A 17,115-nucleotide genomic window follows, 5' to 3' on the forward strand; every position below is an offset into this window, starting at 1 on the left:
TGGATTGCAAGAGGTTGAATGAAACAGGTTGAACACCTGTAAATCCAGCTTTCTCTAACTTCCTGACATTTGACTTTACAATTCAAATAACTCTGGGGTTTCTCTGCATGCCAAACACATCCACACATATGCACACATGCACTTGTCAAAACCACTTGCTGTGATGCATTACATGTACTTTTGAGGAAAGTTAATATGATCCTGGAGCTTCCATAAGGGCTGAATTGGTTTTGACAAGAAATTGTCGCTTCTTGGTGGAGATCTTCAATGTGACTGATCTTTTCTGTGCAACTCGATGCCAAGAGCACTGTGGCAGTTCAGTGATAACAATAATACTAATAAATGGATTCAGTCTGCTGGCTCTATCAGCCAAAGAAAATATTTCTTTGTGTTATGGCCATGGATGTTTGTACTGAGAAAATTCAACCCTAAAGAACAAACTTATTAATGCTGAGGCAACTCAAGTCTTTAGCCATAAAAAGCAGAGGAATCTAGGTCTCGAGGAAATTACTTTCATTTATTCAGTCCTTGTATAGAGGCAGGCGTTTCATGGCTCGCTATAGAGTTTCACAATAGAAAAAGAATTGCATCTCTGGGGCTCTGAAGTGTAATTAATGGTTCACTCCACACTATAACTAAGGAAAAGCTTTTTTAATTACCTATCAGAAAGGATTCTGGAATTGATCAAATAGTGCTATCAAGGGGCAGACTTGGTAAATAGACATCTGATTTGTTCATTCAAGGGTTTAATAACCGCAGCTCGTCTGAGGCCAGCAGTAGAAACAGCCTTTCTATAGGAGATGGTGCTCCAGTGCTGAGCTTTGGCTTTGGAGGATGCAGATAATTTTGGCCCTTCCTGCAGGCTGCAGAACTCTGCAGGCTCACTGTGACCTTTGAGGCATCCCCAAGGCAAATGATGCACACGTTATCCAGCTCTGTGTCACCAGGGCAGGAGCAGCAGCCTGGTACCCTGCTGGGGGCCCATGGAGCAGGCAGCTCCTCACCATCAAGGCAGGTGGTGTTCAGAGAGCATCAGCTTCTGGATCAGTGCGTTGGAGAGGGCTGGACCTGATGTGTTGGATTTTCTCCACTCCTGCAGCTTTCTCTGCCTCACGACCCAGTTTTCAAATCCTCTGGGGACACAGCGTGTTCTTCACATCGCTTATGGTAATGATGGGAAAATCTCCAAACTACCTTTAAGATTCCCCCCAGGTTGACCAGAGTGCACTGCTGTGGTCCCCTTTGCAGGAAGCATTTAAATTGGAATGGATCCAAGGCTGTTAAGGAACCAGGATTTCTGATTAGCAACTTAAAAGGAAGAAATTATGTTCTGTATCAGACCAAATTTCTTCTGTAAAATGATTGTTTTAAAAAAATATTTGGACCTATTAAACATTTAGATTCCCATGAAAAATTTAGCTTAAATATAATGATTTTTCTAACAACAGCCTTTACCAATATTTTCAGATTAATGTCGGGTTGAAACGAAGTGAAACAGTCATTGAAATTAAACAGTTCCTCCTTCAGCGTAGTGTTTCACAATCACAGTACAGGTACAAGCGTATTTTAATTTCAATGAGGCTTATTTTAAATAGGAAATTTTTCAACCTTTTTTTCCCCTCTTAATAAATAAAATAAAAGCAGTTAAAATTCTGAAAAAAAAAAATTACGTTCTGACTGCAAATACGAAGCAGAGAGAGGAAAAACCAGACACAGAAAATGGACTGGCTAGAATCACCTCTGGGCAACAGATTGGGATTGTTTATTGAAGGGAAGTTGTGTTAGAGATGAAACTATCTGAAGTGTTCTAATTAGATCCCAAACCAATGTACAGATGTGGATTTTGAACAGACCAAAGGGAGCACGTGTATATGTGTGCTCTGGGACTTTCTATAGAGCTTGGCCAGCTCTGCTCGGTTATGCAGGCAGGGATTTCCTCAGGCTGTGTTTCCCTAACAAGAGCACAGGAACCTTTGTGCCTATGGAGGCGTGCTTGCTCTGTGCTGCCTTTCTGCCTTGCCCAGGAGTAGAAGGGACTGGTGTGGGCTGAGCAAGTCCTTGTGCTGCTGCTTCTGAGGAGAGCTGGGCTCTGACCACCTCACACTGCTTGGCGCTGTGATTCTGACTCAGCTTATTGGGGATATCAGTTGACAATCTAAATTTGCTTGTACTGCTGCCTCTGGGCCAGCTGTGCTTATTTGTGTACCCCTGTATAGGCCAAAAGCTTTTAGCTGCAATTTGAGATGTGTTTCTTGTTTGACTGTGAAGGACTGAGACTGGAACTATGCAAGCCCACAAAGGAAGGGAAACATCACCCATTCCTTTGGCTGGCAAAGGAAACTCTCTGTGGATCACAGGTGCCTTAGCTAGACCCTGCATTTGTACTCTACCTTCACAGCTCTCACCAAGACCTGAGTTGTTGTTTGATCCTAGTTATGAAGGTACTGTAAGTCTTCTCCCAAGCTCTGCTGGAGTACGACTCTAACAGTATGTTAATGGGAATGCAAACTTAAAATTTTGTTTCCAGCGTCTCAGGTTACCAGTAGGTCTTTGGATTTTTAATTAGTTAAGCAATGTTAAATTTCTCCAGTGAGAAGACTGATTACACTATGATTCTGTTTTCCAATAATAAAAACAGATTATTGAGAAAGTTTCCAACCATCTGAGGCCAGCTGGTCATCAGGAAGGTTGTCAGACTGCTTTTGCTTGATCAACAACAGTAGAGCATGGCCATGTGGTAGGACCAGGAGACTGCCCAGGTTGAGCCCAGTAATACTCTGCCTTCTACCCACCTATACACATATAGAGAAAGTCACTCCACAACGTCTGCGTAGACAGTGCCAGAGTTTTCTACAGCTTCTTCTGATATTCAGTAGAAATTTTCTCAGCTTTTTTCCCGTTTTGATTCATTATTGATTCTCTTTTGTTTAGTGCTAGCTAGGCTTTCCCATTAAGTAGCAACTTTAATTATACTACAAAGTATGTAACATAGACCTTGATTATTAACAGTGGTCCATTGGATAATGAAAAGAGTATCAGCAAGTCTAAATTAAACAGAATTACAAAAATTAACAACCTTTTCCAAAACTCATCTTACACATTATATGCAGTAATTTTCCTCTTGTTACATTTTTGCAGTGTCTTTCTGTATATTAATTGTTGAAGACGAGTTCTGCTTGACTGTCAGCACTAATAAATGTAGATTTAGTGGAGGCTGAATTTGATTAACTAGGGAGCATGAACAATAACTGATTGCAGTGTTGTGTTTAAATGCAGTAAGACTGGAAGCCATTCCCTGTAATTTGTCTGCACCAGAAAGTACGCTTGAATGCATGAATAACTTACCTAAGGTGGGTTGCATAACAGTGACTAACAATTAGACATATAATTTAAAGTGGTCAACTAGGCTGCCTTTATATACAGTGGAGGAGGAGAAGATGTGGAAACATTGCTTTAGATGTGTGTAGTATGTAATGTCCTCCGGAGATCTCCCCCTGGAAACCTCGGGCAGACAGTTTAAATGGGATTCCAAGTGAATCCAATACAGAATGTTAAGGACTTCAAGGCATAAGGAAATGAGGGAACTTCTGCATTAGTAACACATACTGAAAAATGATCTTCCACAGTTGCAAAGTTGGACAAGCTTGCCAGCACTGGCAAGCTGGACAAGATCCTTGTCCAACGCAAGGCTGGAGGCAGCGTGGTTTTCAGCTGAGAGAAATGGAAGAGATGAGCAAAAATCTCCTTTTCATCCTCAGTTTTTCTTACAGATCATAAAACTAAATGTGTCTCATGTGACCTGCACCTTTACAGGTACCTTAAACACCGTTGCCACTTTTTTTTTTATTTTTATTGTAGAATGTAGTAATTTTCTGAACTTCAGAGTTGTAATATTTTCATAGCAGGAATATTTTCCCCTTGAGAAGAGCAATTGTGGGGTGCTATCTTCAAGTTGCGTGTGTTATTCTCTTGCAGCTAAGTGTCTGCAAATGTGTGCTAGCATCTTAAAGTTTCTTCCGTGTACCTCCCCTGGGCCTGTGTCTGATGGTTGCCCACTATCAGTTCCAGGGAGAAAACGATATTCCTGTAAATTTCTGAACTGTCATGTTATGTTACACTCCACGGTATTACATTACAGAATGAAAAGAGGTAACAGAACAAGTCAGGCAATGAATTCAGAGTGGTGTTTCTTTTCCTTTTATGTCATCTTACATGTATCTCTATTACACTACACCCAATATCTTTCTTACAGCTTTGAAGGAGTTCTGATGTTTTAGATGATGTTCTCCTTTTCTTGCTTAAAATGTGCATGCAAATTTAGTTCAGCTGATGATGTGAGATATGGATACATATTATCTCCAATTCTCTTCATGACGTAATTTTTAAAATAATCGATTTTTGGTACTCGTTGCAGTTGGGTCTGTTTCACAGTATGAAAAAGTCAAGGTTTCAGGTCAAATAACTTAAAGGTTTTTTAGTTGTTGTTTGTGTCTTTGCAGCAAAAACATGAACAGGCCAAGATGTCAGACAATTTACTCTTTTGACTGAAATAAAACTGAGTTGTGGACTCCAAGTTGATGCCATGTTTCATTTTAATAGTGTCACTTCTTGCTTGTTTTGTCCGTATCTCTTGTTTTGAGTGAATTTAGTGCTAATAAAAATGAGAGACTCTTAAAGCTCTCCTTTGCCAGAGGTACTGGACTGTTGCAGGCTGCAAATGTGAGCTTCCTGTTTTGGGTAGTTTGATCTAGATGCCTTCCAAGGTTTTGTTTCTCTGAAACAGCACCTGCCACTTAAAAGCTGTTTGATAGTTTTATGATGTTGAAGTATGGGCCTCTATTTTCCATTACTCTAGCTTTCTGAGAAAAAAATCTTGGCTTCTGTTGTACTGCCTCTAAACCTTCTGCTGTAGACTCAGAAACAAACCTCTGCCAAAGCAGGTCACCTTGCCTGGTGCAGCTCCAGGGGAGGTCCCAGCACAGTTGCTTCCCGTGCAGTCTGTGCCCTATTTTCCCTTGATTAACCAACTGGCGATCATGGGAAGAAATGACTGCTCAGGTGAATGCATGCAATTTTGATCTGTATCCTTTTGGCTTCAAGAAATCCTGCAGCAGTTCAAAGTCCCCACCTGGACACTTCTCTTGAAACATGGAGCAAACCCTGAGGAGCTTCATGCCTCTTTTGTAAAGCCAGAGCCACGTCAGGCTTGGCTATCTCTTTCTTGTCTGCCTAGGAACGTACAAGCGACCCTGGTGGAGCAGGCAGCTCACAGTGTGTGTTCCTAAGGCTCAGAAAATGCACTTTCTATGTATAAGAGGAGATCAGTGTGTGAAATGCGGTGTAAAATCAGATTCCTGATTTCTGTGGTTCTTGACGATTCTGTGCGTTGGAAGGAACAGCCCTGTGAGCCCTGTGGAGATTCAACTGAGAAATTTCCTTTAGCACACGAAGCTTGTAATGGAACTTTAACGAGCTGAAGTACTGTAACAGCAGGGTCACTGGGGAGAAGCACGGCATGTGTATCATTTTTTTCATTCAGTGTTCAAGTATATGCTCTGTCTTAGAAAGATGAGTGCCTACGATTGTAGTTAGTGATTATATGAGGCAGAGTTCTCCTTTGCCAAGGCACTTGCTATGGGCTGCAGATTCTAAAGCTAAGAATCCTCAGTTTGCCGTTCTGACAACCCTGGTATGTTTATTTGGCATGTACATGAAAATAGCATTGGGAATATGCTCCCAATCAGTGTTTCTTATCTCTCCTCCCCTGAAAGGAAGCTGGGAGGTCCTAGCTCACCAAAAAATTAACAGTAGTGACAGAAGGGGAGGCAACATCTTTTCTGTTTTCTGCAGCAGATTTTAGTATAGTTGATGATCACAAAGAAATTGCTTAAGCAATGACAAGAAGCCATTCAGTGGTGAACAGCAGGGCTGGCAACCCAGGCAGACACACCTCTCCCTACTTGTCTGAATTACACAGAGAAAATGAGGACGACTGCCATGCAGACATCAAGTGAAATCCAAACTCTCTTGGTCTTAGCAGCACACACACAAGGCATGAGGTAACTTGAAATTAGAAGAAATTTCATCTCTAATTTTGTATTGCTTATGCAGAAAGCTCCCTCAAAACAGAGCCCTGTGGAGCTGCGTTTTACCTGTGTGAGCTGCCTTCAGATTGTCCCTTAATTAGTTTATTTTCTTTGCTCCAAGGGATGAGTATATTGTTTGTTCTACACTTGAAGACTTCTGTTATGTTAAGTCTGCATTTATGTATTTTGTCTTCAAAATGACCTAGCACAGGGCTAGCCACTGGGGTAGTGTGAAGCAGACCTTCCTGGCAGCAGTGGCAGTTCAGACTTGAGTGATGGTAAAATAATTGTAATAGCAGCAACAGTAATTAAAACAGTGCACCAAAATACCCTTGGGTGCTGTTGCTGAGGTGGGCTGTACCCCTTAAATTCCAAAGGAAAGCAGTAAACTTTTAGTTACCTCTATCCACAAAGTGAGCGGCTGTAGCTTTCGTTCCTTCCATTGATGTTCAGTTCGGACACAGTTCTCGCAGAGGGTCATGGTGCAGCTCACATTGAAGTGGAGATAAAAACGACATCGAAGCTTTGCTCCTGTATTTTCTACACTGCCTGGAAATAAATACATGACCTACAGCTAGTTCAGTGGCTTATTGCCTTGGTGTTATTAACCCAAGTGTACCCAAGTGGTGAGGAATATGTATTCTGTTTGCTCATAGAGGAGCACTCAGCTCTTTGCCTGACAGATCTGGGAATCCCAGATCTGGGAACAAAGCGGGGAAAGTTTCCCTGTGAAATGGTTTGAGCAAATAGCCCGGCTGCAGTAGGTTGAATGTGTCTGTCTGTAGGTGGGGGATGAAGAAGGACATGGTTGTGAACACAGCTTCAGTCTGCTGGGCAGACAGGTAATGGGAACAATCTGCTCCTCCTGTGCAGAGCATTTAGTGCTACTTTTCTTTCTGGTGGCAAATTAATTTCACTCTTCAAATATTGAGGATGTGACTTCAAAACAGCACAGAATAACAAAGGGAATTGCTTCTAAGCAGGCAGATTTGGGCAGGAGCAGTGCATGAATGCTAACCTGCTGAAATGGGAGATGTGAAAAGCCAAGCACTTGTACCTGGTTTGGTCAAATATTTGAAGTCACACTCAAGTACGTTGCATGGTCAGGATAAGTGCCTGATTTCTGTCAGCCACAGTGAAAAGAAGGCACACACTGAACTGCTCTTTTCTGAATTGGGATGAGAGCTCGTAAATATAAAAGTTCCCAGTGTGTTAAACTGTTTTGCTGTTATGAAGTGTGCACCCTAGATACCAGTCCCATGCTAGACAGCAAATGTGGGATTTTTTTAATGTTTTTATTTCTAGAGGTAACAAAAATGGAATCTAATGCAGATTTTCTGAAGTGCTTGAAATAATTAGAGGGTAAGAAATTCTTCTTAACATTTAACTTCTAAACGCATGAAATAGTTGAATACTGTGCTGCTCACCTCTAGCTAGCCTTTAATTTAAACAAAAGCTATAAAAGTGCGATTAGGCTCAAGTCCAATGAAACACTTAAATATGTTCCTACTTATAAGTGTATGAGTAACCCAGTGAATATGAGGCATGCTTAACTGCTTTGTTTGAATGGGATATTTTGCAAAGTACTTATAATAATCGAAGAACAATCCTGCCTTGTCCCTGAGAAAGATGGAAAGAGGAGTCAAGTCCCATCAGCACTTCAGTATCCAACTGCCGTGAGGATTTCACAAAGCTGCTTGCCCAGTGATTTAATCTGCAGGGTTCTGCTCCCGAGTCCATGGAGCTCTCCAGATGTGCTCCATCATCTACAGTTAAAGAGGCTCAGTTTGTCGGGCAGTTCCCTCCCTCTGTGTGATGGGGAAAGTGCACATGGCACATGCACCTTCATTTGTCCTCCCTGCCTGCCTGCCATGCCTTTTCATAAACACGCTGCAACTGCTGCCAGGTTCTCATTTAAAGCATCTAAACATCATGGATTTAATACTCCCATTTTCAGTGCTAAATCAATGTTCTTTATGCATTTGTTCTTGGAACACTGCTCTGTTTGAACCATAATTCTTCCCACATACCATAAACTTGGGTCCGTTTTCACTCTGATAGAAACCGATCTATTTAAAGCTAGAGGAAAAACCCTGTGACTGCTGCTTAAACATTTCAAGGCCGTTGCTTGTTAATCAAACAGACTCCTGCATCACCTCGATGCTCTGAGATGTCTGAGGAAGTGCTGCCTTTCGGGGCCACCGCTGGTCTTGTTGCTGCTGGGGCAGGGCAGCAGTAAGAGCTGCTCAGTACATGTTCAGCAGGCGGTGAGGGATGGGTTTGCTCCGTTTATGACCGACCTTCTGTTTAGTTGTTTACTCCTTCAGCCATCCTGTATTTGTACATAGATATAAAGAAACATTCTGCTGCATAACTGGATTGGACCAGAGATTAAAGCTGCTCTCCTGTGAAAAACACTGGAGCCCATTAAAGAAGAGATTGTTTGCCAAACATTGTTGTATGTCCTCCCGAGACCATAAAAAACATTGTTAGCTGAAGTAATAGCGGAAAATGATTGCATTCCTCTATCCTCCTCCTTACCACCACGCTGCAACGTGACAGCAAACCTGTAATGAAATCTGTGAAGAGCTCTGCAGCAGTTACCTTGAAAACTTTTTTATTGCCCTACATTTCTCGATAGCAGTGATACTCAGCTTCTGTCCAGCGCTGAGAGTGCCGGCTGAGGGATTGAGATAGGCAGAACTGAACAGAGCTACCTGGAATTTTTAGCATTAAATACTTGCAGCGATTTTTTAATATCAAGGGTAACTTTCTGTATTTACATATCATTATCTGAATAACGAATAGCTTCAAGGATATGGCAAATGCTTCTGTGCAAATAGGAAATAGTGACTTTACTCTTATAAAGCATTTATTGAAAATTATTCTTTTGATTTCATCTCCTCTGTGTTTTTTGGTTTTGTTTTTTTTCCTTACGTATGTCATTAGCTTGAAGTGTGAGGGGTGAGAAATTGCCATACAAGGTGGTATTTTAGGATGCATATTCTGCTTTTGCATCCCCAGGCTGTCAGAAATGCAGCTGAAGAGCTGACTCCACATCGCAGGCTGGGGCAGAAGGACGCAGGGTAGCAGGAATCAGGTCTTGGTTTTGGCAAAGCACTGAGGTGAAAGTATGTTCTGTCTCCTACACAGAGAGTATAGTTCCCAGAATTCAGTTTGAAAAAGTCATGCAAAAAGGTAATGATTTCTGAATATATTTTGCTGATAAGAACTTGGCATTGAATGACTGTTATTGTGAATTAGAAAAGTTCCTTCGGTTTTGCCTTTATTTAGTATAAATTCATTGGGTTCAGAGATGTTTGTGTTCCATTTGAACTTCAAGTTCAAAGACATCTCCAATCTCAAAGCAGCACTTTATAAGACCACCACTGTGTACACAACACTTGTCTAGTTTTTACTTATGAAGGGTGCAAGCTAAAAATCCAGTGGGAACAAGGACCAGAATCTTTCCGAAATCTTGAGAGCCTAAGAAAGCTGTTAGTGTCTAATAAATCATCTAAAGGCAGAATACATGTCACTTGAACTTTAGATAGGAATCTTCCTTAAATATGTCTAGTACCATTAAAAATAAAGTCACATTGAGAATTTAAATTCTCTTTGGGGAGTTTTGAAGAGCACTGGAAAGCAGATTTCAACTTCTCCATTAATTTGCAATCAGCCTAATGCTTTGTGATGCAGCATGCATCCAGCCATGGGCAGATCTGAATGGGCACACTAGGGGGTAGGGTGGAAATTCCTTACAGATGGTATTTCAAAATGTATTGGTGATTCAAGTTGTTACCAAAAAAAGAGGCAAATACTACAGCAGGATCTGAACATGTGCTTTTACCCATTTTTGTGTTAATGAAGGTGCTTGTTTTAAAAGCCATTGGAACTATTTTATAGCACTGATATGTGTATAAATCAATATGTTTATGAGACATGCTGACACGTTTATGGTGTTATTTCCCCGAGGAAAGCCAGAAATACCTCACTGAAACTCAGAGCCTCTTACTTGATGTGTGTGGCAGCTGCTTTTGAGAGGTCCAACAATCCTCAATGGAAGGGTTAATGGGCTTTGCAAGTGGGACCTCTTCATGCTGTGTATGTTCATTGTGCATATATAGTCACTCATCAGTCTCTTATTGACAGTTCTCAAAGCTTTCTACCATGCACCTAAAGTAATCTATCCTATAGAAGGAAGGGATTAAGCCCAGTAGAATGGTAATCAACGTCCTGTTTTATTTTGGGTTTTTTTTTTTCCTACCCAAACTGCACAATGCAGAGAAGTTAGTCCCAGTTGCACTGAGCTGGCATTTAAAAAGAACCAAATAAGGACAAAAATAAATGTCTGATTCTCATGAAGTCTTTTCTGATGAGCACCATTGCAGTTTCATGAGGAGCTTTGTCTTACCTGCAGAGCTGCCAGTTTGCCAGCCTGAAATGTTTCTAAATGGAAGTATTATAGGACAGAAAGTCCTGTACATCTGGGCTATTTCTTTGGGAAGTGTGACAGAGAGCATTCTAAGATATAAAAAGGCTGCTGCTGTTCTTTTTGGAAATCCCATAGGCATGAGTTGCAGTTGTTCAACTAGGGAAGGTGGGAAGTCACCAGGAACAGATGTGTGCTGTGACACTCCTGGCCCTACTGCAAGGGGCATCAGTGTGGTTGGATATGGTTGTTATTTTGGCCTTTATTTAATGCAGCATAGGTTAATCAGCCTCCACAGGCTGCAATTCTTCTTCTTCCAGGTTACGTTTAGGAACTGTTGAAAAACTTTATTTTTAAAGTTGTATGCAGCACATTATGGTAAAGCTGCAATGCATCTGGACAAGTTGGTTCCAACCACAGCAATGCCAGGTGAGCTTTGGAGAGTGATTGCTAAGAACAAGTGCATAATTGATAGAAAATATGTTATCAGTTTCTTCCACAATTTGTTTCTGATCAATATTAAAGGACAGTTTTCTTTGCTAAGGTGATTAGCATAGAAATAAGGATTTGGCCTGACATTTTTTTCTGATGACTGTGAGTGATGATTAGACTTTTGGGTACAGAATAAGGAAAAGTGCATCAAGGAGGCAAGAGAAAAATGCTGCTAGGAACTCTTATCACGTGGGGTAGATGTAGGATCTGTTAATTGTAACCCTGAAAATGCCCATCAGTATCACTGTGTACCAGATAAATTAGTAGACTTGCCTTGACTCCCCTGTAGTACAAAGTGCTGTGGGATGAGGAACAGTTTGTGCTGAAGAACAGTTAAGGAGATTCCTAAAATTTGATGGCCACAGTAAGTCATTGTCAATGCCAGTGTCCAGATACTGACATACAGGAGTGTCATAGTGCTTGCAGAGGTGGAGAGAGAACTATCCCAATTTATTTAGCTGTCACTCAAGGGAGGAAAAACATTCTCTCCCCAAACCCTTTAATGGAGCTGCCTAGACTAACAAGCTTACAGCACGAACCGGAATTGCACTATATCTTGCACCTGTGCTTTCCCAGATAAATCCTGGAAGAAAAAAAAAAAGCTGCTGATGCTCTTTCTGTATGATAAATCAAAGTGAAGGCCATCCCATAATGGGAACGCTGGGAAGGGATAGCCTAGGAAGGGGTAGCCATGGTGAAAAGGCACCGATCGCCTTACCAGATATTTTCTTTTTCTGAAAGCAGCCGTGGCTTCTTTTTTAACCTGGCCCTTAATTACAGTGGTCCTCTTCTCTCAAGACATGCAGAGTGTTAGTGTTCTGCCACTGCTTCCTTGTTCAGTTGTATTTATGTTATTTAATTCTTGCAGTGCCCTCCTTAAGCTGCGGAACAGGAAGAGAAAGCAAAAGTAGGCCCTGCACCCAACTGTTCAATATTTATTCTTCTTTCTTTGGGATAGAGGAGAAAAATCCATCCTCAACAGAAAAAGAATGTTATGGCTTTACACAGTTAACACCTTTGGGGAAGGAGAATTAATTAGGAAGGAGTTGGAGCCCTCGGCCTGACAGATTCATGACCCGTGAAGCTAATCAGTTCTGTAGCCTGTCACTGCCTTTTGCCACGGACTGGTCAGTCTCATGAGCTCAGCACTGACTCTCATGCTGGGGAAGGAGATATTTGCAACATGTCACGTTTTCACTGTTTTGCCAGCGTCGAACAAAAAGTAATGATAGTTTATTTCTGCACCTGGAAAGTTCTAATACGCCTAGCACTGTTTGCAAAAGCTCAGCAGATTTCTGGAGAAATAAAGGAGGTATTGAACTGGCCTTTAAATTTACAGATTTAGCTGTTGTAAATTGTCTGTGGTTACTAAATCAGAGCAGCATTAGGTACTAAAAGGTAACCTTGTATGTGAGAGTAATCTGAGCCTTTGGTTTAACTGGATTCAAAATACACATTGACCTGATGTTCAAAAGTAGTATTTGCCAGCACTAATTAACAAGGAATCCATTATATTTTAATATTTATGTTTGTCTTTTCATTGGTCATCTATTTGTGGGCGTCCCGTTCCATCTCTGTGGCTTTAAAACATGAATGCAAACCATCCTGCAGCTCTCAGGGTATGGAGCACTTTGAGGCTTTTTTTGTTCCAGAACTGCAGAGGAGATTTCTGCATGCCCAATCAAGTTTGTGAAGGAGAGAAACCCACAATCATTTCCATCCCAGTGGTTCATTGGAAAAACATGTCTTGTATTAAATACTTTAAAGATTCATGAAGCAGCTTTAATTTTGTTTGCATTTCTTCCTGAAGGGTAAAGCTGTCAGAAATCTCTAAATGTATTGCCTAATCCATTTCTAAACTCAGTACATTAGGATCTGCAAGCAGAACTCATTTTTGGTGTTAGCAAGTATACAGACAGAAGAGAAAGCCAGAAAAAGAGAGTAGGAATTCCTTTCCTTGGTAATCCACTGAACTACCAGCACAGCAGTAGTGTCAGCTGCTCAAAAAAATAGTGCAACTCAATTGGACTGTAAGAGCAGCATAAAGAGAGGGCACATATTTCTGCTGGATCAGATACAAATAGAGAAAATACAGCAACTGGGCAATGCAGGCTCAGACATAAGAAAATATCTTTCTCTTTTCTGCCTACTAGCTCACAGGCTACCATGAGCAGGCTGCTGTTCAGCTGAACAGCTTTTGTTTTCTCATTGTCTCTGTTTCTAATCTGTGCCCTTCTTTGTGTTAGTACGTGATTTATGTCCAAGGCTCTATTTCCAAGCTGAAGAGCCTTCCCTCTTTTCTTGTGCCTGCACAGACAGTGCTCACATTTGGGCTCGAGGGGCTGGCTTGGAAATGTTCATTTAAGGAACTGGTTCAATGCAAGGGAAGGGATGAGTGAAAACCATCTTCAGGGTAGAGAGAAATGATCTGACACCAAGCTCTCTATCATGTGCAAAGGAAATACCTCTGGGTTTCCAGCCAGGCTCTGCAGTAGCCAATGCAGAGCAAGAACTCTCAAAGACTCTTCCCAAGACAACAGCAGCATGCCTTAGGTTTGATGCTTAGCGTGTTGTATGAAAGATGCCTGAAGGGCTGTTTCACATATCAGATCTAATCCATCCTCAGCTGATCCGTGGAACTGATTAGCCATGGCATCATCAGCCTTTGTTTGGAACCACCAGTCCTAAATGCATCCAGTGGTGTGTTTCTCTACATTGTGCTCATCTGCCCTGGAGAGACAGTACTCCTTGTGTGAGGCTCACATCCTTTGATGTGCACTGAGACGGCTTACAACCGCAATTTAACATCATGAGAACATTAAACATGATCCGTGCCTGGCCAGCTTAGACCTTTGTTAACTGATATGTAGGTCAAACTTATGCTGTCTGTTCTCTCCCAGATCAGTAGTGCTGGTTAAATCAGTAGTGCTGGTTAATTTGTTTTCAATACTGTAATTGTCCTCCCTCATCCGATAGCCACAGTTCCTAACGTGATCAGACCGAGTATAGAGAAACAGAGGGCATGGCAGCACCCTGCTCCTTTCCTGGCCGAGTGCAAGGCTTGGCAGCAGGGCTGCCAGAAATGGGTAATTTCTTTGGTTCTGATGCTTTCCCTCCATCTCCAGGATTCTACTCCAACCATTTTTTGGAAGAATGTCCTTTGCTGTTATAAGTAAGTGGACTGGTTATGGCCTTATTTTTTTCCGGGAACATCTCTGCCATGCTCTGAGGCCAAAATCAAGGGCTGCACCAAGGAGGACTTCAGTATCTTCCTGACACTGACAAAGGATTCGGTTCTCCATGCAATGCTCTTGGTCTGTTGTCGGCATCCAGCTGGAGTGAGGCTGTCAAGGGGCTGTAAGCATACAGTGGGCATGGCTGTGCTTTGATGGTGGAGCACCTTTGATTGTGACTTGCTAATGTCACTGTTTGGTTCAGAGTGTTAATTGCTGGTTAGAGTTTCTTGAAATGAAGGAAGTATTAACTGTAAATTGCTGCAGCTTCTATCTAATTACAGAATATGTTGGGAAGGGCTTGGGCAACAATCCAACAAAGCACTTAAGCACCCTCTGATTTTTAAGAAGAGGTCTCTGGTCTGGGATTGCTGGTGCTCTCAGACATCATAAGAAGTGTTTGCTAGTAGACCACTGCCTTCTCCTGACTACCTCAACACATCCATCTCATTTTCTGAAGTGACTTAAGGAGTTGGGAGTTCAAGGTTGACTGCAAATCTTTAGGAAATGAACTCCTAAATCACTGCTGTAGTTTGAGAAGTTTACTCAGGCAGACAGCTGCTTCTGCAGCTCTTCATCTTGTAATAAGTAAAATGATAGCAGCATTTAAACCACCACTAAGTTCTGAGGTTTGCCTTGGCCCATCTAGATGTTCCTGCTGTAGTTGTAGTCGAAATATTCAAATGTGTAATGGTTGGAGCATTTTCCAGATAGAAACATAATGGAGTTTTTGGTTATGTCCTGCTAACAGAAAAAGGGGACAACAGATGGAAGGAAGACAGCGGTGAGAAATGATGGAAATTATTTAGCCTTGGAGGGATAAATTCAAAACAGCCCTTTATAAAAGCATCCAGTGTGGCTGGGTGTTCCACACCAAGTGTTCCAGTGTACTTACTAGAAAAAGAAATACTTCTTACCCCAGAAAGGCTCAGCAAAATTTCTTGATCAGAAGTCAGATGAAGCGCAGCGTAAATCATCGAGGCCTTGTGCTGTTCTAGAGGCTCCAATTTTTCCTAGACAAAATACTTTGGTCCATCTACCCATGCCTCTCTGCCCCCGATGTTGTGTTCTTTTTGCCTTGAATTGCTTGTCTCTCTCTACACTACCAGTGCTGCTTTGGCAGCCCTCATTCTCACTGCACTTTCTCCTCCTCAGCCACAGCCTCCTTGCCCTCTGCAGCTCTCAACACAATTCCTTCACTTTCTCTCTTCCCTTTTGGCTCCGGGTCCCCATGCAGGACTGCCCTCTGCCTCGCTCCATTGGCAGCACACCCAGCTCTTGGGTACCAACCTGATTTACTGGCATGCAATTTGCTGATATAAAGTGAGGCTCTGAAGCAAATTGCTGTCAGATCAAAGATGTCCCTCGTCAGGGGAAATCTTGCAAGATCCCTGCTTTTAGCTGATGGCTCTTTCGTGTTACTGAAGCATTCTTAACGGACTTCTTTGGTACGTTGGTGTGGTCAAGAGGAAAATCACGCTCAAGGAGGAATTCCAAAAGGAGGTTGTGTCAGAGTGTTCACACCTCCTGTAAATCTTTGTCCTTCTTTCAGGTGCACGTTTAGATTGTGTAAGAATGCAGCTTAGCCTGAAGTTCTACACAGAGGTCCTCTCAATGGTACAGGCCTTCAAGTGAGCTGTCAGTTAGCAGCTGTGGTAGCCATGGAATCAATGGCAAGTCATCAGGTCTCTGTGCAAATAGTGCAGGAATGGGTAGGAATTATAAATAATTGCACTTTACTAGAATTCATGACAGATTTCCAAAGGTGATCCAACAGTCAAGTGGCTGCCGCTCTCTCCACCGCCATGACTGCAGGTGGTGGATAGAAAGAGTCATCATTATGCCAAAGTAATAAGCAAGAGGTCAGAAAGTTTGATAAGAGCAGGAAAAGTCATTTCCTCTGATGCAATTAGCAGTATTTTAGAGAGCAGGTTCAGAAATCACTATGGTAATTCAGAATGGCTTTTGACTGTGAGGACATGTAGGTAATTTTTTATAGTTGGCCTTTGTGGTAGAGGGAGAGAATTCTCCTAAAACAAGGCAGTATGGTGTTGCAGAGGTACATGGACTGTTATCTATGATAAGATGCGTAAGTGGGAGTAGCTGCATATTGAGGTGGAGCAAATTCATTTTGCAAATACTTCAGTATGTGCTTGCATGTTCAACAAACCCCGTGCATTGGTTACTGCTGCACAAGCTGCAGAATCAGAAAGTGATGCTAGTGCTCTGTTTGGGCAAGGTTCACTTTAGAAGGTCCTGGTTTTAAAAGTATGAATTCTAATTACAGATTAACAGCAGGCTTTCTCATGGGTGCCCTTGGAGCACAAGCAAGCTATGGGGTTGTGGGCTTTCTCCAGGATATTTATGAGCAAAACCTCTGATATTCTTTTGTTTTTCAAGAGATGATTTTCACACCCCAGAGACTGAGAACCATTAAAAAAGTGTGTATATACAGATTGGCTTTGCTTTTCGCCTGGTTGCTAAGAAGTTAGCTGCTCCTAGCCATGTTGCTGCTTTTCAGTTTTCACCCCATCTTCATTTGAAGTAAGAAAGCCTATAAACCCCTATTTGCTGGAGAGCAATGAAAGATGAGAGGACATTCTGCGGTGTATTTTACCTCTCATTGGCTGCTTGGGTTTTAATTGTTCTTTTCTTCTCTTCAGGTGCAAGCAGATGACCTACACAGATGACCTGCCTCAGATCTCTGTGGTCTTTATATTTGTTAACGAGGCACTGTCTGTCATCCTGCGCTCCGTGCACAGTGTTGTGAATCACACCCCCTCACATTTGCTCAAGGAGATCATTCTGGTGGATGACAACAGTGACAATGGTGAGTACACATAAGCTTTCCTCTCAGTTCTACATCTTGTGT

General features: G+C 42.0%; 1 protein-coding gene across 8 annotated transcripts in view; it reads left to right on the forward strand.

Annotated features, from left to right (window-relative positions):
• GALNT9 (polypeptide N-acetylgalactosaminyltransferase 9) overlaps positions 1-17,115 on the forward strand; it is a 230,371-nt gene that overhangs the window by 29,467 nt on the left and 183,789 nt on the right. For all 8 annotated transcript variants that reach the window (XR_004161565.1, XR_004161564.1, XR_004161563.1 and 5 more), the window contains one exon: positions 16,907-17,073. Coding sequence is in view for 1 of the 8 variants with exons in the window: in XM_031555946.1 (XP_031411806.1) it covers positions 16,907-17,073 (167 nt within the window). In the remaining 7 variants the exon portion in view is untranslated. The remainder of the gene's footprint in view (positions 1-16,906; positions 17,074-17,115) is intronic.

The sequence above is a fragment of the Meleagris gallopavo genome, chromosome 17 (assembly GCF_000146605.3).
Source record: "Meleagris gallopavo isolate NT-WF06-2002-E0010 breed Aviagen turkey brand Nicholas breeding stock chromosome 17, Turkey_5.1, whole genome shotgun sequence".
NCBI lineage: Eukaryota > Metazoa > Chordata > Aves > Galliformes > Phasianidae > Meleagris > Meleagris gallopavo.